The 23,761-nt window shown below is 54.6% G+C and overlaps 1 protein-coding gene across 2 annotated transcripts in view; it reads right to left on the bottom strand.

Annotated features, from left to right (window-relative positions):
• Window positions 1–5,936: 5,936 nt before the first annotated feature.
• KIF6 (kinesin family member 6) overlaps window positions 5,937–23,761 on the bottom strand; it is a 421,191-nt gene continuing 403,366 nt past the window's right edge. The window contains exons 19-22 of one of the 2 annotated variants that reach the window (XM_088831062.1): window positions 23,199–23,299; window positions 15,096–15,185; window positions 12,924–13,030; window positions 5,937–6,760 (exon numbers count right to left, since the gene is read on the bottom strand). In XM_088831062.1, the coding sequence (XP_088687188.1) occupies window positions 6,750–6,760; window positions 12,924–13,030; window positions 15,096–15,185; window positions 23,199–23,299 (309 nt within the window). In that variant the 3' untranslated portion in view covers window positions 5,937–6,749. Of the gene's footprint in view, window positions 6,761–12,821; window positions 13,031–15,095; window positions 15,186–23,198; window positions 23,300–23,761 lie in introns of those variants that run through there. The other variant, XM_055406438.2, reaches the window with a different exon arrangement.

Raw genomic sequence — 23,761 nt, forward strand, 5'->3', positions numbered from 1 at the left:
GTGAGCTGGGTGCTGGCACCTGCCTTGACTGCTCCCCTGCCTGGCTGTGGCCTGGCCTGGCCAGGTTTAGGAGGGAAACTTCAGGCCTGCGGGGACCTCCCCTGCCCATCAGACATGGTCCCTGCCTGCATGACACCTCCCCACGTGGGCGCCACTCCGCTGGGAGCGATGGACAGACACAGGGCATGATTTATAATCCCTTTCAGGGAATTACTGCTGCTAATGGGCAGTGCCAATTTGTGCTTCCCCAAGGTGGGAGGGCAAAATCAATTAATGGAAAGTCTAACGTGGCCAGGCCTGCTGGCAGAGTGTGGCCTGACATCCGGCAGTGATAAGGGACCTTCTGAGGCTGAACTAATAAGGAGATTGGAGGAAAAAAGAAGAAAAACAACCCTCCCCCCCCACTCCGATCAATTTCATGTACAGTGGTCAGAGGATGCAGAGCAAACAAAGCAGCTGGATGTGGGCCTCTTTCCGTCTGAATGAGCCTGGAGGGGAGGGCAGGCCAGCTTGCCCAGCCGCCGACCAACATCGGTATTCGCTCACGGAGTTGCTCGATAGGCTCGTATCTGCACAAATGAGAAAGGCACATTCCGGACCAGAGCTCTGGGGAGGGGCAGAGGCCCACCTGGCCCAGGTGTGTCCCCTGGAGGGGAAAGGGCAGGTGGAGAGCTCCGGTCTCAGATCCTGCTGCCCTAATGGTGCCCACCTACACAGTGTGTGGTTGTCTGGGCTCCTGGTGGTGTCCCCACCGTGAAGGGTGTGGGAGAGCCTCCCGTGCGGGAGGCAGGGTGTGTGGGTGTGAGTGGCCTGCTGGCCAGAGAGTCAGGGGAGGTCCCACTGGGCTGTGTGGCCCCTGGGGGGTGGGGTGGGGAAAGCCAAGGGGAAGGAGGCTGAAGATGGACAATCAGACAAGCACACCTGTTACTGATCTCATTCAGAAGATTCCATTGTTTATTGGGGCAGCAGGATTCCTTTCTCATGAGAGATGAGAAAGTTCCCTGAATCCCGGTGTGTAGTGAGTTTGAGGGGGGGCTCTAGTGAAGTTGTGAGGAATCCTTCTCATCAGCCCAGAGAGCTTGATGCAAGAGCCCCCTGCCGTGACTCTGAAATAGATGTCCTTGCCTGAGTTGGATTGACCTTGGAGCAGACTCTGAGACCAGATGTGGGTGTGTGCGGTTTATCTGGGAACTGATCCCAGCAAGGGATTCCAAGAAAGTGGGGAAGGGGCCAGGGGAGGAAAGTGGGCAGCCCCGCCCATGTGATGGGGTGGGTGACCGCTGCAGGCACCCAGGGGGTCCACCTGTGGGGGCCCTGGGGGACACTACCTGTGTAGGGCTCATTCAGAGTTGTCCCACGGGGCGGAAGGATGGTGGGCTGTGTATCTTCCAACTCCCATACCTACCAGTTGAGGGCTGACAGGGGAGGTTACCTCCTGCACTGCCAGCCTGCCCTGCACATAGGGCTCACCTCACTTGTTCCTCTTATCTTGGGGTTCCAGGTCCTGTACTGCCTTTGGTCGCATGTCGGAAAACCCTTGTTTTAAGTGTTTTGTCTAGTTTTCAGTTGCTTAGTGCAGGAGGCTGAATCAGGTCTCTGTTACTCTATCGTGGCCAAAAGTGCCAGCTCCATACAACCTACCCTCAAGTGCCTGCTTCCTTCCTAGCTCAGTCGGTAAAGAATCCGCCTGCAATGCAGGAGACATGGGTTCGATTCCTGGGTCGGGAAGATCCCCTGGAGAAGGAAATGGCAACCCACTCCAGTATTCTTGCCTCGAGAATCCCATGGACGGAAGAACCTGGTGGGCTACAGTCCATGGGGTCGCAAGAGTCAGACACGACTGAGTGACTTTCACTACTAGTACTATTTTATTTCTTGGTTGTGCTGGGCCTTTGCCGCTGTGTGAGGGCTTTCTCCAGCTGCAGTGAGTGGGGGGCTACTCTTCTGTACGGTGCTCGAGCTTCTCGCTGTGGTGGCTTCTCTTGTGGCAGAGCACAGGTTCTAGGCACGGGCTTCGGGAGTTGTGGTGCACGGGCTTAGTTGCTCTGTGGCATGTGGGATCTTCCCGGAGCAGGGATCGAACCCGTGGCCGCTGTGTTGGCAGGCGTTATCTTAACCACTAGACTGGCACGGAAACCCTCGAGTGCCTTTTGATAGGCGGCACAGGAGGAAGGAAACGAACTCTGAGAAACCCTGGGTCTGTTCACATATGATCTCTGGGTTTCCATTTCTGTGGCTCTTGCTACAGTTAATGCTTCATAGCAAGTCACCCCCCACCTCGCCAAGTCTCAGTGGCTAATGACAGCCAGCATTTATTCTCAGGAGTATGGATCCTCACGGAGAAGGCAATGGCAACCCACTCTAGTACTCTTGCCTGGAAAATCCCATCGACGGAGGAGCCTGGTGGGCTGCAGTCCATGGGGTCGCGAAGAGTCGGACATGACTGAGCGACTTCACTTTCACTTTTCACTTTCATGCACTGGAGAAGGAAATGGCAACCCACTCCAGTGTTCTTGCCAGGAGAATCCCAGGGACGGCGGAGCCTGGTGGGCTGCCGTCTGTGGGGTCACACAGAGTCGGACACGACCGAAGCGACTTAGCAGCAGCAGCAGCAGCAGCAGCATGGGTCCTCAGGTCAGACGAGGCTCAGCAGACCTGGGCCGCCTGATGGGCCAGGCTCCAGTGCTGCGGGGTTTGACTCCAGGCTGCAGCCTGGGCCCGGGTCTGCTCGCTGCGTGTCCTGAGGTGTGGTCTCAAGGGGGCAGCGCCTGCCCAGGGCATGTTCTTGCCAAGCAGAGACCACCAGCCTGGAAAGAGGCGGGCACATTTCACGCCTCTGCTTGTACTGTAACTGCCAATGTCCCCACTAACCAAAGCAAGTCACAGGACCGAGCCCAAATTGAAGGGGGAAGGAGGCGTACTCTGCCCCGATGAGGCCATGGCCAATGCTCTGGATGCCTGTTTCGGTTTAGACTTCCCTGGTGGCTCAGATGGTAAAGCATCTGCCTACAATGCAGGAGACCCGGGTTCGATCCCTGAGTTGGGAAGATCTCCTGGAGAAGGAAATGGCAACCCACTCTGGTATGCTTGCCTGGAAAATCCCATGGATGGAGGAACCTGGAAAGCTGCAGTCCATGGGGTCACTGAGGGTCGGACACGACTGAGCAATTTCACTTTCACTTTTCACGTTCATGCATTGGAGAAGGAAATGACAACCCACTCCAGTGTTCTTGCCTGGAGAATCCCAGGGACGGGAGGCCTGGTGGGCTGCCGTCTATGGGGACATGACTGAAGCGACTTAGCAGCAGCAGCAGCATGGGTCCTCAGGTCAGCCAAGGCTCAGCAGACCTGGGCCGCCTGACGGGGAGTCCAGGCTCCAGTTCTGTGGGGCTTGACTCCAGGCTGTGGCCTGAGCCCGGGTCTGCTCGCTGCGTGTTCTGAGGTGTGGGCTCATGGGTGCAGTACCTGCCCAGGGCATGTTCTTGCTAAGCAGAGACCACCAGCCTGGCAAGAGCTGGGCACATTTCACGCCTCTGCTTGTACCGTAACTGCCAATGTCCCCACTAACCAAAGCAAGTCGCAGGACCGAGCCCAAATTGAAGGGGGAAGGAGGCGTACTCTGCCCCGATGAGGCCATGGCCAATGCTCTGGATGCCTGTTTCGGTTTAGACTTCCCTGGTGGCTCAGATGGTAAAGCATCTGCCTACAATGCAGGAGACCCGGGTTTGATCCCTGAGTTGGGAAGATCTTCTGGAGAAGGAAATGGCACCCCACTCCAGTACTCTTGCCTGGAAAATCCCATGGATGGAGGACCCTGGTAGGCTACAGTCCATGGGGTCGTAAAGAGTCGGACACGACTGAGTGACTTCACTTTCACTTTTCTGTTACACAGGGGGTGAAGAATTAAGGCAGGTTATTCAGTTTACCACAGCTTCTCTATCTGCTTTCTAACCACCCCTGCCATTTCCAAGATCCGAGAAAGCCACATTCTAAGCCTCCCTCCTCCTAACACTTCCTGACACGGGACTGGCAGAGCCGGTTTGGTCCTAGTAGGACATGGGTGGGAAGTCACTGGCCAGGCCGCTTTCCGGAAGACGTTTTGGGAAAACTCCACTTTTCGGCCTGCAGTGAACTCAGATACCCTGGACCTCCTCACGGCCCTCTGGAACCTGGTGCGGGGGGCGGGGAGGGGGAACTGCTGGAGGGTCTTTCCAGAACGTTTCCTCCGCTCCTCCCATTTGCAGGGCCCACCGGGCTGAGGGGAAGCTGCACCGGGGGAGCGGCCGTCCACGTCGGGGGGCCAGCCTCTCTGGGGAGGCAGCGACTTTGGGGGCTGTCTGTGTTCCTCTCGTCTTTTCCTCTCCGGCCTCAGCGACTGCTCCAGGAGGCGCCTAGAACATGCCGCACATCCCTGTCAACGAGGCCTTTGGGTCTGGGAGGCAACTTCTGGGCAGGAACGCTACGGTCCGCAGACGAACCAGCTCCAGAGGGCTGGGAACCAAGGTGTGCCGGGGACTCTGAGTCTGTTCCTGAGGGAGCCTGGCCCACTCCCTGCCATCCTCGGGGCTCTTAGTGAGAGAGAGAAAGAGCGTGGATGTGCCCTGTGGACTCCTGGGGAGGCTTCTAGAAGCAGGCTGAGGGCCATCTGCACCCCCTCGCCCTGGTTCCGTGGACTTTCCCAAGGATTTACCAGATGCCACGCGGGGGCCAGGATGCCAGTGGGCCCGGGGGAGGTCACGGGGGCCCACGAAGCAGGAGCGCGGCTCTGGCTCTGTGTCTCGTGAACCGAGGGGGCGTGCTGGGGGCACAGTGGTGAGCAGGACAAACGATCCCTTGTTGCCTCGGCGCTTGTCGCCGAGGTGGTGGTGGGCTCTGAGGCCATTAGAGAAGAAGCAAATAGGGGCTTCTCTGCAGGCCCGTGGTTAGGACGGCTGGCTCTCAGTGCTGCGGACCTGGGTCAAAGCCTGGCTGGGGAACTAAGATCCCACAAGACGTGAACCGTGGCCAATAAAGGGAAAAAGAACAGCAAGTAAAGGTCTGAGCTCCGTCAGATAGTGCTGAAAAGATAACAGAGCAAGGGCTAGAGGGTGACCAGGGTGGGGGTGCCCCTCTAGTTGGGGTGATCAGGGAAAGCCGCCCGAGGAGGGGCCCTCAGCCGCTGACTGGCTGTATAATTAACAACCAGGACCTCCCTGTCACTTCGTTTTTCTTTCTTTTTTTAAAACAATTTTATCCATTTATTTTGGCTGAGCTGGGTCTTTGTTGCTACATGGACTTTCTCTAGTTGCAGGGAGCCGGGGATACGCTCTAGCTGCGGTGCTTGGGGCTTCTCACTGCAGCGGATCTTCTTGTTGTGGGGCACAGGGGGCTTCAGTAGCTGCGGCTCTGGGCTCTAGAGCACAGGCTCAAGAGCTATGGCTCACGGGCTTAGCGGCTTCTCAGCATGTGGGGTCTTCCTGGACCAGGGGTGGATGGAACCTGTGTCTCCTGCATTGGCAGGTAGATTCTTTACCACTGAGCCACCAGGAAAGCCCCACCCCCACCCCAACTTCAGTTTTCTAATGTTATAAACGAGGGTGTGGGTCAGAGGAGCTCTGTCCAACTTTGAAATGTCATCACCTAGCTTCTCTTGCACGATCCTGTTACCTGGACCTGAAAGGGTCGGGAGGGTGGGTGGGGAAACTGACTATGCCGTACTCTCTCTCTGCTCCCTCCACAGGGCGACTCATGGGCCAGAGGTGACAGGGCAGTGGACAAGCGCTTTTATTCGGTTAGCTGCATTTCCAGGGTCCCTCCCCTTCCCCCGTCCACCCCCCCACCCCACCCCGCAGCTGGCTTGACCTACTGCCAGCGTTCTGAGGCGGGTGGCAGTCCTCCCAATGGCCTCTAGGGGGCGGTCCACACTCCACTGGCCCTGAGCCTGGAGTGCTGAGAGGGCTCCCTGAGATATGTTTTCCTGTGGGAGTGGGGAGAATTGGCCCAAACCCTGCCGAGCCCCGAGGCACGGGGTGAAGGTGAGGCTCCTCGGTTCTCAGCAGAGTTCCCGGGAGCTGCCCACTGCCCTCCGGGTGCTGCCGTAGGGGTGGCTCCCTGGAGACGCAGCTGATTCAGGTGTAGCCTGTGAGTCATCTGGACCATGCGAGTGATGGTGCAGGGTCTGGCCTGGGAGGGCAGGGATGGCCATCCGGGTGTCCTGCTGCTCTCCACTGCCTTGTCTTTGGTCTGATCTGCTGTGTGGCTGCCCCAGCCATTCCTGGGTGTCTCAACCAGGGGCTGGGGCAGGGGAGTGGTGGGAAAATATTGGGTTGGCTGAGAAGTTCATTTGGAATTTTCCTGTAACATGTTACAGAAAAACCCATGCAAACTTTTTGGCCAACCCCATAGCTAAAGATAACCTATTATCATTTCCGTCTCCTTCTACCAGTGTGAGCTTCCCTGCCACTGCGCGAGGATGGTACTGTTTCATGATCTCAAAGGCTTGTAGTCATCTGTGTAAGACCACAGCAAGGGTGAGCTAAAGCACTCATCCCACCCCTAGAACCTGGCACTGCCTGGCTGCCCACAGCAAGGACAGCACCGTAAGCCTGGCCCCAGCCCCACTGGCAGCATCCATGGCTCCATCGTTAAAGAAACACAGCCCCCCGACTGGGATCCGGGTCACCAATTGCTTCCAGCAGTCCACAGATCGCTGCTGGAGCGGAGACCTTCTTCTGGAGTCCGTTCTTGCTGCCACAATGCGCTGGGGCTGTTTACTGGAAACCTGAAAGGAGACGGTTGGTCTCAGTTAGGCCCTGCCTGGGTCACGGGCCTCTTGGATGGAAGGGTGAGGGGAGCAGATCACCCCCCGTGGGTATGAGGTGGTGCACCCCTCAGGGCCTTACTCCCAGGGGGCTGTGTCTACTCCCCAAACACTGTAGGAAATGCCTGCCTGCTTTGCTCTTTGCAAAAGTTTCATCAGCCCGAGCCAGGACCCACACTCATTTTCCAGCTCCACGGTTTTCACTGACACACCTGTTTCACTCCTACAGATTCGCTCCTTGCTTTTTTGCCCCAGGTAGTCATTATATTCCATGATGTTTTATCCTGACCATGTGACCCCATCCTGTAGCTTCCCATGGCGGGGCATGGAGATCGGGTTCTCTGGCCTAAGAAGCAAGACCCCTGGCTTCTAGCCAGGATGGTCCCCAACCCATGGTGTGACCTTGGGTAAAACATGCTTGTTCTCTGGGCCTCACTTGTCTCACTTCCAAATCGCTGGAGTAGACCAGGTACCTGGAAAAAGCCAAGTAGCTAGTGTGGCTCCTTGCTTTGCAAAGTGGGGTCCACTGACCAGTGGCACGGGCACCTCCAGGAGCTTGTTAGAGATGTAGACTCTTGGGCCCCACGCAGACTCACTGGGCCCAGAAAAGTATGAGAACTAATATGGGGGCCGTGCAGTTAATTTGCTTAAAGTTTGGCTACCACAATAAGAATTTCTGACGATCCCTGGGTCAAGAACACGGTAATTTTAAAAAAACTGCAGTGGACAGAGATGAGGCGGCTGCAGCATCCAGGTGTGGACCTGGGTACCTGGCAGTGGGGGGTATACAGAGAATGTGGGAAGTAATGGGGAGGAAGATGTTGAAAACAATTCAAGTCTATGAACCCTTGATCCCCAGATTTAGTTCTGTGTGCGAGATCTAGTTCTGCGGACTTCACTGTCTAATTCAATGGAGACGGTCCTTATTATTACTATTTTTTAATTTAAAAACTTTATTTCATTTTTGGTGGCGCTGGGTCTTCTCTGCTCTGTGGGGGCTTTCTCTAGTTGTGCTGAGCGGGGGCTACTCTGTATCTGTGGTCTGTGGGCTTCTCATTATGGTGGCTTCTCCTGTTGCGGAGCACGGGCTCTGGAGCATGGGCTTCAGTAGTTGCGGCCCTGTGGGTTTAGTTGCTCCTCGGCATGTGGGATCTTCCTGGACCAGGGATAGAATCTATGTCCCCTGCACTGGCAGGTGGATTCTTAGCCACTGGACCACCAGGGAAGTCCTGAGATGTCCTTATTTATTTTTTAAAAAAGTAGTTTTTGGCTGCACTGGCTCCTCATTGCTTCTCGGACTTCTCTGTGGGGGCTCCTCTGTAGTTGCACTGCGGGGGCTTCTCTTGTTGCAGAGCACAGGCTCTAGGGCTGTGGGCTCAGTAGTTGCTGCTCCCGGGCTCTAGAGCACAGGTGCGTAATTATGGTACATGGGCTGAGCTGCTCTGTGGCCTGTGGGAAAATCCTGGATCAGGGATTGAACCCACGTCTCCTGCATTGACAGGCAGATTCTTCACCACTGAGCCACCAGGGAAGCCCAGTCCTTATTTGTAAGACATTCCTGGCTGTCGTAATTGACTCCTAGACCAGGAAGGAAGAAAGTCAGATACACCAGAGTGTGGGAAGGTCCAGCACTCTGGACCCAAGGTGCCCCAGCTCTTGTGCAGGTTGGAAAGGTCTAGGGAGCCCTTAGGAATCCTCATACCCAGGCCACTCTCAGGATGGATTAAATCAGAATCTCTGGGCTCCGGCTGTTCTGAAGAACGGCCAGGCCCAAACCCGCTGCTTTCATCTCTCTGTTCCAAGAGTTTGTGAGGGCAGGTACTAGGGACCATGAGGCTTGTGGCTGCGGACCAAGTCACGAGTCTGAGGCTTCTTCTGCACCTCTGAGAAGCGTCCTGGGCCAGGATTCCTGGTAAGGAGCAGAGTCGGAGCCAGCTCCCCCCAGGGCTGTCACTGCTTGCCCGCCCCAGACACGTGCCTGCGGTGAGGAATGGGGGTGAAGGTGGGGCTGATAAAAATGGGCCCAGGGCTGGGCTCAGCATGCATGATATTCAGACATAGCTCCGTGCACAGATCCACCTTCACTCATAGCAGATGTGCCGGTTCCCGTGTTCATTCTCTGTGAACCTCATTTAAGTAATGGAGCTACTGGCTGATGCTGGGGTTTTGTGACTGTGGATTCGCAGGGTGGAGGGCACTGCTGCACCACTGAAACCACCACTGCCCCTCACCGCATTGGGTCAGGTCTCAGCACACAGGCCAGTTTCCCCACTGATGGCTCCCTGGCGCTCAGCAGGTTACGAGGGAACTTTGTGGAGCTTGTCCCAGGAGAACTGCCCACCGGGGCAAAGGTGGAATCTGAACCTGACAGGGGTGACAGGGAGGCTGGAGGAGGTGAGCAGCCCAGGGTGGCCCAGGGCCCAGATGGACAGCCCTGATGGCCTGGTCTCTTCCTTCCCAGATCTGTGCTGTTTCCGTTTCCCTGGGAGGGCTCCTGACGGAAGGAGAGAGCCAGGGGCTTCTCAGAGCAGAGGTGCTGGGCTGGGGGCACTGGGGGGCTTTGGGGGTGCTCCTCTGGCTGGAGAAGAGGGCGTTGTGGTCACGGGGGGTCACAACAAACATCAAGGTTCCAGACAGACATTCTTCCAAACTCAGGGATTAAGGGAGATTCTAGAAAGGGGTTAATCTCATTTTCTCCGCTTTCGAAGCCACCCTTGGCAGCTAGAAACAGCGGCTTTGACACTGTGGATGACTAATGCCCCTTCCGGGGGAGATATACCTGTCCACGTGTGCCCCTGGCAGGGATTGAAACGCTCCACAGCTTCCCCAGGAATCCTAAATCAAACAGATTCATCCTGGCCCTTGGTGAAGCCTAAGAGCCGGCTAAATCACCCTTTCTGGGCTCTTGTTCCTTGGCTGATGGTCACAAATCCCCCATAATGAGCACTTGTGAAGGAGCCCCGCCAGACAGCGCCGCTGAATTAAGAGCGGAGGGGCCCAGGGCAGGGATGGGCAGTGTTTGCTTTGGCTGCGGCGGGGAGGGCAAGGTGCCTGGGCCCGGCCCGTGTGTTTGCCCACAGGGAGGCCTGATAAGTGGGCTGTGTAGACAGCACGGCGTGGTGGGCCGGGGCCATCTGCCATGTGTCGGTGGCAGGGGGAGACAGCACCTGCAGCCCCGACCTGGCCAGAGAGGGGCCCTTTGTCACCCTGTCTTCAGCTTCCCTGGGGCCCACGGTCACTAAGAACCCGGGATTATTTTCCTCCCACTGGGGAATAGAAACTGAACCCTCGAACTTGTGTTTGTTTTGATGAATTACTTCCAGGCTGCCGTTTGTTTGGAGAACAAAGCTCCCCAGCTGCAGGGAGGGTGGAGGCTGAGGGAAAACACCCGCCGGCAGGCTGGCTTTCCAGACGGCTCGGCCCAGTGGAGTGAGCGAGAGGCCTGGGTTCTCCTGGCTCTGCCATTGCAGTGGGGGGCTGTGGGTGGGTGGGGGCTGTACCTCAGCTTCCTCTCCTGTCAAAAGGGGGATCACACTTGTGGTTCTGTGTCCCTCACAGGTATGTTGAGGGTGCCACATGGGATAATGTTCATGAAGAAAACGTATAACTGGTAACCTGGTCTAAACATCATAACGAAAGGGCCCCAGTGGCCCTGGTGGCCCAGTGGCTGAGACTCTGTGCTACTCTCGATGCAGGGGTCCTGGATTCGGTCTCTGGTCAGGGAACTAAGATCGTGCATGTAAGCAACTAAGATTCCGCATGCCACAACGAAAATGGACCATCCCGCGTGCTGCATCGAAGACCTGGTGCAGCCAAATAAATACATAAAAATAAAGAGTTAAAAAAAAAAACCAAAACAAGAGTGCCCCAGTCTTTGACCCAGTTTTATGCACCAGCCAGGCCTGGGGTTAGCAGGAAGATGCCATCCTGCAAGGCCTTGGATGTCTGCCTCTTCTCTTCGGAGTGGGCTGGAGGGTCACGTCGCTGATGTGTGAAACAAAAGCTGAGTAAATGGAACTTTAAAATGTTACTTATTTGTAGACTTCTGGACGGGACAAATGATGGTTGAATTTTATGAATTTGTTCCGGGGGTGGGGGTGTTTCCTAGCTCCAAGAACCGATGCTCCCTCCACTCACGTGTCCCGGACATTATTCCGTCAACTTCCTCAAAGAATTTTCTCTTGCATTTTGGTCCTCTTTCCCACATTATAAACCCCCCTCCACTTTTTCTCCCCTTCCTGGGCCGTTCCTTTCAGCATATAGACAAATCTTTGTGACCCCCACGTGTCCCGTGCTGGCGCAGTAAGTCCAGGCCATCCGGACCATCCCAGGAAGGTACTTCCCTGAGAACCGCTGGCTCCTGGTCCTCCATGGCCTGCGTGACCCTCTGTGGCCCGAGTGAGCTTTCCAAACCACTGGTCAGATCACATCACGCTATGGTTTCAGTTCTTCCCCGAGTTCCCACCGTGCGCTCCTGGAGCGGAAGCCAAGCCCCGGAGGCCTGTGGGATCCTGCCCTCCCCCCTGGCTTGGCCCCCCGCCCCAGCCGTGCTAGTGTCTGTCCCACCCTGTGAGCGAGCTGAGTCCTTCCCCTCCGGGCCGGCCCGTTGCTGCTCCTCCCAGAGTGAGTGGAACCCTGGCCACCAGAGCCGCACGGCTGCGTCATCCTCACTCTTAGGCCTCAGTTTTGAGTCTCCCCCTTCCTCCCTGCCAGATAAAAGCATCTCTCTGGGGATCTCTATCATCATGTATTCCAGCTACTTTGGAGCTCTTGCTGGCACCGAGGATGACCTTATGTCTCTGGGATGTGTTCACAGTCTCTCTTCTTCCTTCCAGCCCGTCAAGGGCTTCAGTCTTGTTCACTGAAATGGCCCCAGCACTGGTACAGTGCCCGGCATACAGAAGGTGCCTAATAAACACAGTGCTCATTTACCGACTGGCTGTCTGGTATTGCTCTGTGTCTGATACGTATCATTGGAGTATTTGCGGGATGACTGGGGAGGAGGGGGACCCTGGAGAGTACTCAATCTGAATCCAAATTTTTCTGTTGGAGACAAGGAAGCTGTGGATGAGAGAAGCCGAGTTATGTCACCAGGTGTCTCAGCAGGGTGGTGGCAGAGCCAGCCTGTCCCTGGTCTCAGACAGACCGGACAGGGGGGCTGATGTTGCTGATGCTAGAGGTGAGGAGAGAGACAGTCGGCAGGCTGGATCCCAATGAGGGTGAAGGACAGTGTGACGTGGACAGAGGGTCACTCTATCCGTCTGCACACCTCCTGCAGTCTAGCCTGCAGGGATCTGGAGGTGAGGCTGAGTGTAGGCCTCTCCCGGCAGGTGTTGGCCCCCAGAGGGCCCAAGAGGCGGCCAGCTCGCCCGTCTGGTGCCTTGTGGCCGTGTGAAAGTGACACTAAGCCAGACGAGTAGCCTTTGAATTCCTGGGATGAGGCTAAGACTAAAAGCAGGGCTGGGGTTAGGGGCCCCGGATGGAGGCTGGTCCTGTGGGTCTCCAGGAAGAGGGAAGAAGTCCTGTCCACGCGGGAGGGCAGGGGCCACGAGGAAGCGGGGAGGCCAGTGACAGAGGCCAGGCTGGGCCTTCTCTTTCTCTTCCAGCTCCTGACACACTGCACATTTCTTCTCTAACCGTTCCCATGTCCCTGGGCCTGGGCCTTCAAGTGGTGTTCACACCTACAACTTGCTGGCAAGAACCAGGCTCCAACAGGAGAGTAAGATTTCGAGCTGGGGGTTGAATGAGTTCCCAAACCGTCAGTCAGCCCTTCCTGTTTGGAGCAGGCAGACGGAGGGGCGCTGGCTCTGTGGACAGGCGACCAGACATCATCCTAAAGAGCTGGGGATGGAGGGACGCTTTGCCAAGTGGGGCAGCCAGGGGCCCCTGAGCTGGCCACCCTCTTGGCCCGTTTCGGTGTGTCCAAGGCTGCCTTCTGGGGGTGTCTCAGGAGAAGGCAGTGGTAGGCAATGTGGGAGGTGAGCGCAAGGTCCTGCCCGAGGCTTTGGGAACCTGCGGAAGCTTCCTATTTCCTCAGCTCCCTGTATTTCCAGCTTTACCCCCCCAACCTAGGGTCTGACCACAACCTGGGCCTTGGAGGAGCTGCCGGGGAAGGGGCTCTTACCTGTCCTCTGCAGGATGTTCTGTCTGGCCTTGATGAAGGCCAGGATGTCGGAGTCCGTCTGGCTGTCCCCTGTGAGAGGGACGGACGACACTGGCCTCTCTGGGATGCTGGGGACAATGACACACCACACTTTACCATGCTTGACCTTTGGCCCTGGGATTCACCTTTCCAGGGCACTTTTCTGTGCTCATGGCTGGATCTGTTCTCACCCCCGCTTCTCTGCAGCCCCCGCAGCAAGCCGCCTGCACCCATGTGAGACACGTGGCTCCTGGTCTTTTGGCTCAAACTCTTCGTGGCTTCTCATCAGCCTTGGGATGAAATTTGGACTCATACCTGTGTGATCTAGGCTGCTCACCGCACTCCAGCCACCCTGTTTCTCTGATAGACCAGGCTCCTCCTGGCCTCCGGCCCTTCGCTTTGCCGTCTCCTCCTTCTGGGCTGCTCCGTCCCCAGACCTTCACACGGCTGCATGTGCTTTCAGCACCTCCTCCATCCCCTCACCCCTACCTCTCATTGCCCCACCTCTAACTGACACAAATCAAGCCCATTCACAAACCAAGCCCATTCTAGGGTGGGCCTGCCTTCCTCAGTCCCTGGCTTAGGTGTCGTATCCTCTGGGATGTGACCCCGCTGCACCCCCACCCCACCCCCACGGGAGGTGAGCGCAAGGCCCTGCCCGAGGCTTTGGGAACCTGCAGAAGCTTCCTGCTTCCTCAGCTCCTTGTTCTTCCAGTTGCCCCCCTGGCCTCCCTGCCTTGGGCCTGACCATGACCTTGGCCCTGGAGGAACCGCTTAGCTAGCCCCTAGCTAGCTGCTCCTGAGACAGAGGTAACTCTTTCCCCTTCTCTCCTTAAAAACAGAACCATATACTATTTAGCCCAGCAAGTTGCCACATTCAGAATACTACATTTCCCAGCCTTCTTTGCAGCTATGTGTGGTCAGGTGACCGGATTGTGACCAATGAGATTTGGAAGAAGTGAGATTTCTTTTCCCTTTTAAAAAGGGAGGGATGGAAGGCCCCTCTCCCTTCTTATTTTCCATCCAACCCCTAGATGTAAAATCCTCCTTGAGAAATTCAAACGAGGTGCTCTCCTGGCTGTGGCAGGCATCCGTCCTCACACCCATCACTCCACACGGCATGGACAGTATCCACTCCCTTAGGAGGTGGGGAGGATTGTATGTAACAGAGGGTTGCTTATCATCTCAGGCAATATTTGGCATTCTGACTGCAGCTCAGCAAGAAGAGCTCGAGCAGAGCTGGGGCAGGGAGATGGGGGCTGCTCTGCAGTTGTGCCTTCTGTCCAGAGTGGGGGTGGTGGTGGGTGGAAGTCACCCCTGGGCAGCCTGTGGAGAAGAGCAGGGCCTGCCGGGTGAAGCAGGGCTCGCGGGTAGTCTAGTCAGAGGGCAATGGAGACACGCATTGGGGGTAGGGGCCGCATCAGCTTTGCTCAGCCTGAGGCCAGACCTAACAGCTCCATCCCTTCCTACTTGGGGACTCTGCGTGGGGCTGGTGGGCTACCTGGAACTGCCCCTGGGCTGGCTCCTGTTCCTTTAGTGGCCCCAGGTACATCGATTTACAAGGAACACGTGGGCTTCCTGGGTGGCTCTAGTGCTAAAGCAGCTGCCTGCCAGTGCAGGAGACATAAGAGACGTGGGTTCAATCCCTGGGTCGGGAAGATCCCCTGGAGGAGGGCATGGCAATCCACTCCATTATTCTTGCCTGGAGAATCCCACGGACAGAGGAGCTTGGTGGGCTACAGTCCATAGAGTCAGTAAGAGTTGGGCACGACTAAAGCAACTTAGCACACACACACGTGAAGCAACTCAGGCTCCTCAGGTGGCACAGAGGAGCTTGGCGGGCTACAGTCCATGGGGTCGCAAGGAGTCATTCATGACTGAAGTGACTTAACACACATGCACGCACGTGAAACAACTCTGCCTGAATGGGGCCCCAGTGACTCTGGGGACACTTCCTCAGCTTTGGGAGTTGGCATCGGTGAGAGATTCCAGGGAATTCCTGGGGTACCAGGGTGGAGGCCTGCCCTGGGCTCCATCTGTGAGGCCACTGCACTGAGGGGCTGCTGGGATTGAGAGAAGCTGACTGGCAGTTTCAGCCCGCTGCACCCATGGCAGGGCTGTCACGGGAGTCAAAGAGGGAAGAAGACCACAGACCTGTCCTCCATGGAGGCACCAGGGTTGCTCTGCTCCTGGCTGTGCAGGAGGGGGCCAGGCGAGGGCAGGATCTTCCTGGCATACACATCACTGTAAAGACAGATCAACAGGAGAAAAATGTATGGAAGGAGGTTTGCAGAGGAGAAATCTAGAGTTTATAGTTAGGAGCTGTATGGATTGAGAGTGTGTGCCTCCCAGAAACTCATATGTGGGTATTGATTCCCTGTGTGATGGTATCTGGAGGTGGGACCCTTGTAAGGTAACTTGTTTGGGTGAGATCATGAGGGCGGAGTCCCTAGCATAGGATTGGTGCCCTTATAAGTAGAGGAACAGAAAGAAACCAGAGCTGTCCCTCTGCTGTGTGAGGACACAGAGAAGACAGCCAACTGCAAACCGGAAGGAGCTTCTCACCAGGAGCTGATCCCTCTGGACCTTCGCCTGGGACTTCCCAGCCTTCAGAACTGTGAGAAGTAAATAAATTCCTGTTGTCTAAGTTGCTTAGTCTATGGTGTCTCTTATGGCGGCCCAACCTGACTATGACAGAAGCCAAGACTCCTCTGTTACGGATGATGATCAATCCGTTCAAGCTGCTATAACAGAATGCCATGAATGGGATGGTTTCAACTACAGGAATTTATTTCTCACTGTTCTGGAGGCTGGAGTTCTGAGGTTAAGGGGTCTGCAAGGTCAGGTCAAGACCGCCAAATTCTCCTTGGGTTCTCACATGGTAGAAAAAGAGTGAGTTCTCTGGCCTGTTTTTATCAGGGCACAAATCCTATTCATGAGGGCCCCACCTTCATGACCTAAAGACTCATCTCCAAATACTATCACTTTGGAGGTTCTTCTTCTTCTTCTTCTTCTTCAGTCGCTCAGTCGTGTCCGACTCTCCGCGACCCCATGAATCACAGCACGCCAGGCCTCCCTGTCCATCACCAACTCCCGGAGTTCACTCAAACTCATGTCCACAGAGTCGGTGATGCCATCCAGCCATCTCATTCTCCGTCGTCCCCTTCTCCTCCCGCCCCCAACCTCTCCCAGCATCAGAGTCTTTTCCAGTGAGTCAACTTGTCGCATGAGGTGGCCAAAGTATTGGAGGTTAGATGTCAACTTACACATTTTTGGAGGACACATACAGTTTATAACATTCTGCCCCAGACCCCACTCCCCCCACTTCATGTCCTTCTCATGTAAAATACATTTGTTTCACTCCACCAGCCCCCGGCTTGTGCCAGCATCAACACTAAATCTCATCCACTGAGATACCATCTAAATCAGATACGGGTAAGACTCAAAGAAGGATTCATCCTAAGGCAAAAATGTCTTGTTGGCTGTGAAGCTGTGAGACCTGACAAGTTATGTGCTTCCAAAATGCAGTGATGGGACAAAGCATAACACAGACACTTCCATCCATTTTACCTTTTCCGTTCCAAAAGGGAGAAATAGGAGAGAGGAAGGGAGTGACAGGTCCCAAGCGAACCCAAAGCCTACAGTGCAAACATCACGGGATCTTAAGGTTTGAAAGGTTTTGACCCTCTTTGGCTTGATGCTCTACCCTCCAGACCCACTAGGGGTGAAGGTCCTATCTTCTGGACCCATGGGTGGAGGTCCCTCATGGTTCTGCTGAGCGACCCCACCTCCACATCTTTGGGCAGAGGCTGTCTGGCTTGTTGAAAGCAAGGCTATGTGCCACCCTCCCCGCCCCCCGCCAACCACTTTTGAAACAGAGGAGGCAGTTGTGATGCTCTGTGAATTGCCTCTGCGGTCATTCTTTCCTTGACCTAAAGGCGAATGCCCATTCACATCGGATTAGCTCTGTAGTCCCGTCCTGTGAGATCCGAGGGGCCCACCAGCCTTCCTTTCGTCCTCTCATTTCCTCCCCTTCAGTTCAGTCTCACAGCTTTCCCTCCAGAAAGGCTGATGAAGCCCGTGATCCACACCCACACTAGTCTCCCAGCGTTCTCTTCTGAAACAGTTCCTCAGGTTTTGCAACATGAATAGGCTGAGAATTTTCCAAATCTTTACATTCTAGTTCCTTTTTGCTTAATAATTCCATCTTCAAATCATTTCTCTCTTCTTGAATTTTGATCTCAGCAGTCAGGAAGGGCCAGAGCCTCTCCTGCAACCCTTTGCTTAGAAATCTCCTCAGCTAAACATCTGGTTTTGTCACTTGCAAATTATTCCTTCTACAAAAGGCCAAAACGTGAACATAGTTCAGTCAAGTTCTTTGCCACTTTAGAACAAGATCACCTTTTCTTCAGTGTCCAGTAGCATGCTCCTCGTTTCTGAGACCTCACCAGAATGGTCTTTACCATCCATATTTCTGCCAACATTCTCTTCATGGTTATTTTTTTATTCTTTCAGAAGATGGACATGTTCTCCTCAGCTCTTCTCTTTCCTGCCTTTCTTTCTTTCTTCCTAATTTTTTTTTCCCTTGGCTGCACTCCATCTTCATTTGGGTGCTCGGGCTTAGTTGCCCCACAGCATGGGGAATCTTAGTTCTCAGACCAGGGATCGAACCCACATCCCCTGCATTGGAAGGCAGATTCTTAGCCACTGGACCACCAGGAAAGTCCCTCCTCTTTCCTTTCTGAGAACTCACCGGAACTGCCTTTAAAAGTCCATTCACGATGATCTTAGAGTACAAACTCTTCCAGCTTCTACTCGTGACTTGGTTCCAAAGCTGCTGGTACATTTCGAGGTATTTGTTACGGTAACACCCTATGTGTTATACTAATTTCTGAGTCAGTTTGGGCTGCTACAGCAAAGTACCATAGACCGAAGATATATATATATATATTTGATGTGGACCATTTTAAAAGTCTTTATTGGTTACAATAGTGTTTCTGCTTTATGTTTTGGTTTCTGGGCCACAAGGCATTTGGGATCCTAGCTCCCTGACGAGGGGTTGAACCCACGCAGCCGAAGGCGAAGTCCTAAGCACCGGACCAGCAGGGAAGTCCCTGGACTCCCCTTACAAGGAATAATCCCATTTTTGAGGGCCTCACCCTCATGACCAAATTACCTCCCAAAGGCCCCACCTCTTAATACCATCTCACTGGGGATTAGCGTTTGACATGAGTTTGGCGGGGGCACAAACATTCGGTCTATAACAGATGTTTACACGTTAATTCTCATTGTCAGAGCCTTGCATGTACCGGCTGCAGAGGTTGACCAAAGACAACAATGATCACAGCTGTCATTTATAGACACTGGCTGCACACAGGTCCCTGGAGGGCGCTCGGCAAACATCACCCCACTTAATCCTCTCGATCGCCTCCTCATCCCCATTATATGGTTGAGAAAAGCTGAGGCTTAGGAAGATTAAAGAGATTCTAAAGGTTACCCAGCTGGTAAGTGGCAGTATCTGGATTTAATCCCAACTCCGTGAAGCTTCAGAACTTGAGCTTTATTTTTGGCTGTGCTGGGCCTTCGTTGCTGTGTGTGGGCTTTCTCTAGTCAGGGTGAGTGGGGGCCCCTCTCCAGGTGTGGTACGCAGGCTTCTCATTGCAGTGGCTTCTCTTGCTATGGAGCACTCGGCTCTAGGCAGGAGGGCTCGGTCAGTAGTCGTGGATCCCAGGCTCTAGACTACAGGCTCAGTAGTTGTGGCACACGGGCTTAGTTGCCCCGAAGCACATGGGATCTTCCCAGCCCAGGGATCGAACCAGTGTCTTCTGCATTGGCAGGTGGACTCCCAACCACTTGTGCTTTGTTAACCAGACTCAACTCTGGCATTCTGAGGACACACATGGAGACACATGGCTTCCTGGCCATGTGAACAGCCCTGGGTAGCCCTGGTTGACCGGCTCTATGCTCCCCGAGTCAGGAGTCAGAGCCAGCAGCTCCGCAGATGCAGCTTTGCACGTTTAATGGATGCGGGCTCCTTGCCTTGGACCCCGGTTGGGAGATAGTGGAAACCAGCAGCACCCCAACGAGGTGAAGAGATAAGCTGTCCGGGATGGCAGTGACATGAGAGATCCTCTCCCTTGCTTTATGCCGTCCTGCCTAGACCACAGAGTTAGAGCAGAATGAGGCCTGCAGTCACCTGGCCAGAGCCCTCCTTTTCCCGACGGGGACTCGCGGGACCCTTGGCAGTAGGGTGACAGACAGGGGCCCTGGCTTTGCCCGGCCTGCGTCATAGGCCCCAGGCTCTCCATGGGCCCGACCAGCTGCTGTTCCCGCCGTGCGCACCGCTTCCTCCCCAGCTCCAGCCTTCTCCCATCTCAGCCAGCGGCAGGGGCTCTTACCCTGGGCCTGCCTCTGCTGGCTCAGGGCTGTGGGTCCTACAAACGGGAAAGGAAACAGAGCCTGGGATTTTTTTCCACCCCCAGCATCTCAGAGACCCTGCACTGAGTCTGAGAGCGGGGCATCTGTGCTGTTCGGCCAGGGCTGCTGCAGGACCAGAGGTGGCCGCAAGGTGGCAGGCTCTGCACGCCTTTCTTTGGAGAACAGAGGCCGGCTTCCGGAGCGCCTTCTGAACAGTGTGTGGGGGGTGCAGCCTCAACAGCGGAGGGAGAAAGGGCTTTCTTTCCATCCTGCAGGTGCTGCGATGACACCAGGCCGAGGTCAGTTTGGAGACTCTAGCCAGTCTTGCAAGATCCAGCCACTGGCACGCAAATGGCTCAGGAACTCAATGGTTTCCCAGATGAGATGCTGGAGCATGCGCACAGGTGCCAGCTGCTGAGCTGGGAGTGGGCGGAAGAGGGCAGAGCTGGGGCTGGCAGGGCAGAGGGTGTGAGCACACCAGGGCAGAAGGGGCATGCAGCACCCTTACCGTCACCCAACGCCCAGCCCGTTACCTCCAGCAGCCCATGCAGGAGGATGGTGCAGTATGGAGGCTGTGACTCCAGGGCAGGGGAGGGTCTTGGGGGTAGGGGTGGGTGGAGGGGAAGGACTCCTCCAGCCCCGAGGCTGCAGAGCATCCCAGGATGCCACAGCCTCTGAACCCTCAGGGTCATACCGCAGTGACCTTTGTCCTGTCTCCTGACCCTCCAGCCTTTGACAGTGAATTCATTTCTCACACAGATGTGCCTTCTTGGAGAGACAGCGCTCCAGCCATCAGAACTGATTATCTCTTTCTTCATAAGGATTAATTAGTATTATTAATAATGGTTAGGCCTCCTGGGTTGCCCATCAGAGTGCTGTGAATTTAGTGTGATTGGCCCACAGGCCCTGAACGTCCCTGGGGAAGGGATGAAGTCAGGCTTCTGTCAGAGCCTGAGGAGCAGAGGGTCTATCGGGAGGGGCGGCCTCTCTGGGGCTCAGGGGAGGCCAGCAGCTGGACTGCCTCTCTCCCGCTCCGGCAGCTTTCAACACTGAAAGCTAGGACGCTCGTCTGTTCGTGGAAGGACAGTGACAGAGGGACCTGGCCGCAGCTTACGGATGGGACAAGGTCACCCAAAGGGGGATGCTGGCTTGCCCGAGGGCCCGCGGCCCAGGAGGGCACCCTGGGTGAGAATTTAAACGGAGGGGACTCCTTGCAGGTAACCCATGGTGAGCTGATGGGCCCCTTTGAGATCCAAGGTTCCGAACCTCAAGGTTTAGGATCTATGGTAAGCACACCCAGGGATCGCTTTAGTTTGGGATGGGTGTGTGCATACTCAGTCGCTTCAGGCGTGTCTGACTCCTTGCGACCCCATGGGCTGTAGCCCGCCAGGCTCCTCTGTCCATGGGATTCTCCAGGCAAGAATACTGCAGTGGGTTGCCATGCCCTCCTTCAGGGGATCTTCCCCACCCAGGGATCGAACCTCTGTCCCTTACCTCTCCTGCACTGGCAGGTGGGTTCTTTACTACTTGGGCAACCTGGGAAGCCCTACACTTGGGATACCCAAGGAATATCCTGGAAGGCCAAGGCCAGATGGGCCATTCTTCTCAGACAAGGCAGATGCCGGGGGAGGGTTCTAACAGTGTTTCCCAGGGACATCCTAGGAGGTCTGCCCAGTGGCCGGGTCTTGGACCCAATCCAGGGTGGACACTCTCTTAGAGGAGATGGCAGTGGATGGACACATGGACAAGCAATAGAGTTGCCTTGATGGAGAGGGAGGAGGGGGAGAAGCATTGGGAGGAAGATGAGAAAAGCGAGAAAAAGAATGTAGGATGGGGGAGGTTAGGGAAAGCGAGAAAGGGAGGGGAAGGCAGGGGAAGAAGGGAGGGAAGGAGTGAGCAGGAGGGAGGAGGCAGCGGGGAGTGGGAAGGAAAAAGTGCTGCTCAACGTGGAGCCTGGAGTCGCGCTGAAACTGCAGTTCTTTCCGCTGTTTTTTGTTGGTTTGCTTTTGTTTTCGGCCACACCTCTTGTTAATCTCAGAATTCAGAGCATCACAGCAATGAATGATGTTGCCGTTTCTCCACATCCTCACCAGCATTTGGTGGTGTCTGTTTCATGCATTTTACTCTGGCCATTCTCATAGGTGTGCGGTGATATCTGGCTCTTGCTTTAATTGTAATCTGCAGTGATCTATGATGCATCCTGTCATACACTTGTTTGCCATCTGTATATCTTCTTTGGTGAGTGGCTGTTCAGATCTTTTGCTGACACTTACATATATATACACATATATATTTCAAACATTTTATCCCAGTCTGTAGTTTTACCTTTTCATTCTCTTAACAGTGTCTTTCATAGAGCAGCATTTTTTTCATATTTATAAGGTCAAACTTCTCAATTCTTTTTTTTCTGGTATGGGATCTAAACTGCCTTTTAAAACGCCAGGGTAGCCAAAGAGGACGCACCTTGCCGGCTATTAGCCTGGGGCTTAAGAACTCACATTGAACCATGTTTCCTAAAGCTGGAATACAAGCCGAAGTGCTGGCCCTGAGGACCAGCTTAGGGGGTGCAAAGAAGTCCAGGGAAAACGTCAGCGAGGTGGTGGACGGCTCACTGGTTGGCTGCTTTAAGAACAGGTTTACATTTTTAAAAAATTTAAAAATTAAAAAAATTTTTTGGCCACACCACTCAGCATGTGGTATCTTAGTTCCCTAAACATGGGGTATTGAACCCGTACCCCCCAAAGTATAGAAGCCTGGTGTCTTAACCACTGGACCACCAGGGAAGGCTCAAGTGTAGGTTTAGATTTAAAGAGAAGTTGCAAAGCTAGTACAGAGAGTTCCCATGTGGCCCACTTGCCGTTTCCCTTGTTATATAATCTCACATTCAAGTGAGGCACATTCGTTGCAATGCTGGTACACTGCTGTTAACTATAGTCCTCTTGTTATTTGGATTTTCTGAATTTTTCTTACCCAGTCCCCATCCAGGAGAGCACATTCCATTTGGCCATCACATCTCCTCGGGTTCCTCTTGTCTGACAGTTTCTCAGAATTTTCTTGCTTTTGATGCCCTTGGGCAGGTATTTTGTTGAATGCCCCTCAACTGGGACTTGTCTGACCTTTTCCTCATGATTCAGTGGGCATTATGGGTTTTTGAAAAGAAGACCAGGAGGCAAAGTGTCATTCTCATCACAGCATCATATAGAGGACACTGTCTGGCCACCCCGTTCCTACCCCATTTAAAAAGCTCTGTTTCATATTCCAGTGTGCGAGCTCGGCTCCTGTTCAGACCCAGTCAAGGATTGGGCCCTGGCGGCGGAGGTCTAGGCCCCACTCCCGCTGGCCTGGCCACAATGCTAGCCGGCCTATCTGAGGGATGCAGGTTGCACGAGGCAGGTGTCATTGGCTCCACCAGCTGCTCTGTGCCCCCTTCTGAGCCTGGACAAGGGCACAGTCATCTGCCAGAGCTCCCTGGGTCCTGGCAGGCCGACTCCCCGCTGCCTTCCACCAACATTCCCCCCAGGTCACCCCTTCCTCTCCCCTCTGCCAATCGTTCCTTCCTACCCCGGGGCGGGACCGCGTTCACGGTCTGGCTAAGTTGCTCCTCTTGTCACTGTGGCAGCAGGTCCCTGGCTGTCAGAGCCAGACGGACAGGGCTGGGGGTGGGGAGGTTCTCCCACAATCCTTAGTGAGAGCCACTGGCTTGAGTATCTTCAACTAATTTAACAGTACAAGTCACTCGTTTTTCTGGATCATGCAGCCTACAGAGAGACTTTTAGAGCATCAAGAGGGTTGGGAGAGAGAGGTAGGGCACCCCAACCTGTTGCAGCGTTCTCCCCTTACCTTTTGTTAGAGAGAGGCTGGGACCTTTCGTTCTGGGCTTCTGACGTCTGGGGAAAGGGCTTCATCTGATTTGATAGAGTCACTGCTGGCGAGTTTACCTGCTGGTCCAGGAGAAAGTTTCACAGTGTAAGTGTGAATCTAATGACAAGGGAAACTGTCTTTGATGTATTTCTCAAGGGGAAAGAACTGGCTATAAAAGTTGGAATATACAACATGTATGGGGAAAAAAATAGATCTAGATGCAGCCATGGACCATGCTGATGGGTGTGGAAACATTCTCTCTGGATAGTGGACTAAGGGGTGATGTTTGATTCATTCTGTGTGCTCTTCTGTGGTTTCTGAGTTCTCCAAATTGAGCCTGCATTACTTTTTTAAAAATAACAATTAAAAATTATTTATTTATTTTTGGCTCTGCTGGATCTTCTTTACTGCTAGGGCATTTTCTCTAGCTGCGGGGCATAGGCTTCTCACTGCGGTGGCTTCTCTTGTTGCGGATCACAGGCTCTATTTAGGGCATGAGGGCTTCAAGAGTTGTGACTTCCGGGCTCTAGAGCACATAGCCT

This window comes from Moschus berezovskii, chromosome 23 (genome assembly GCF_049115385.1).
Source record: "Moschus berezovskii isolate FMDL1 chromosome 23, NW_MosBer_1.0, whole genome shotgun sequence".
Taxonomy (NCBI): Eukaryota; Metazoa; Chordata; class Mammalia; order Artiodactyla; family Moschidae; genus Moschus; species Moschus berezovskii.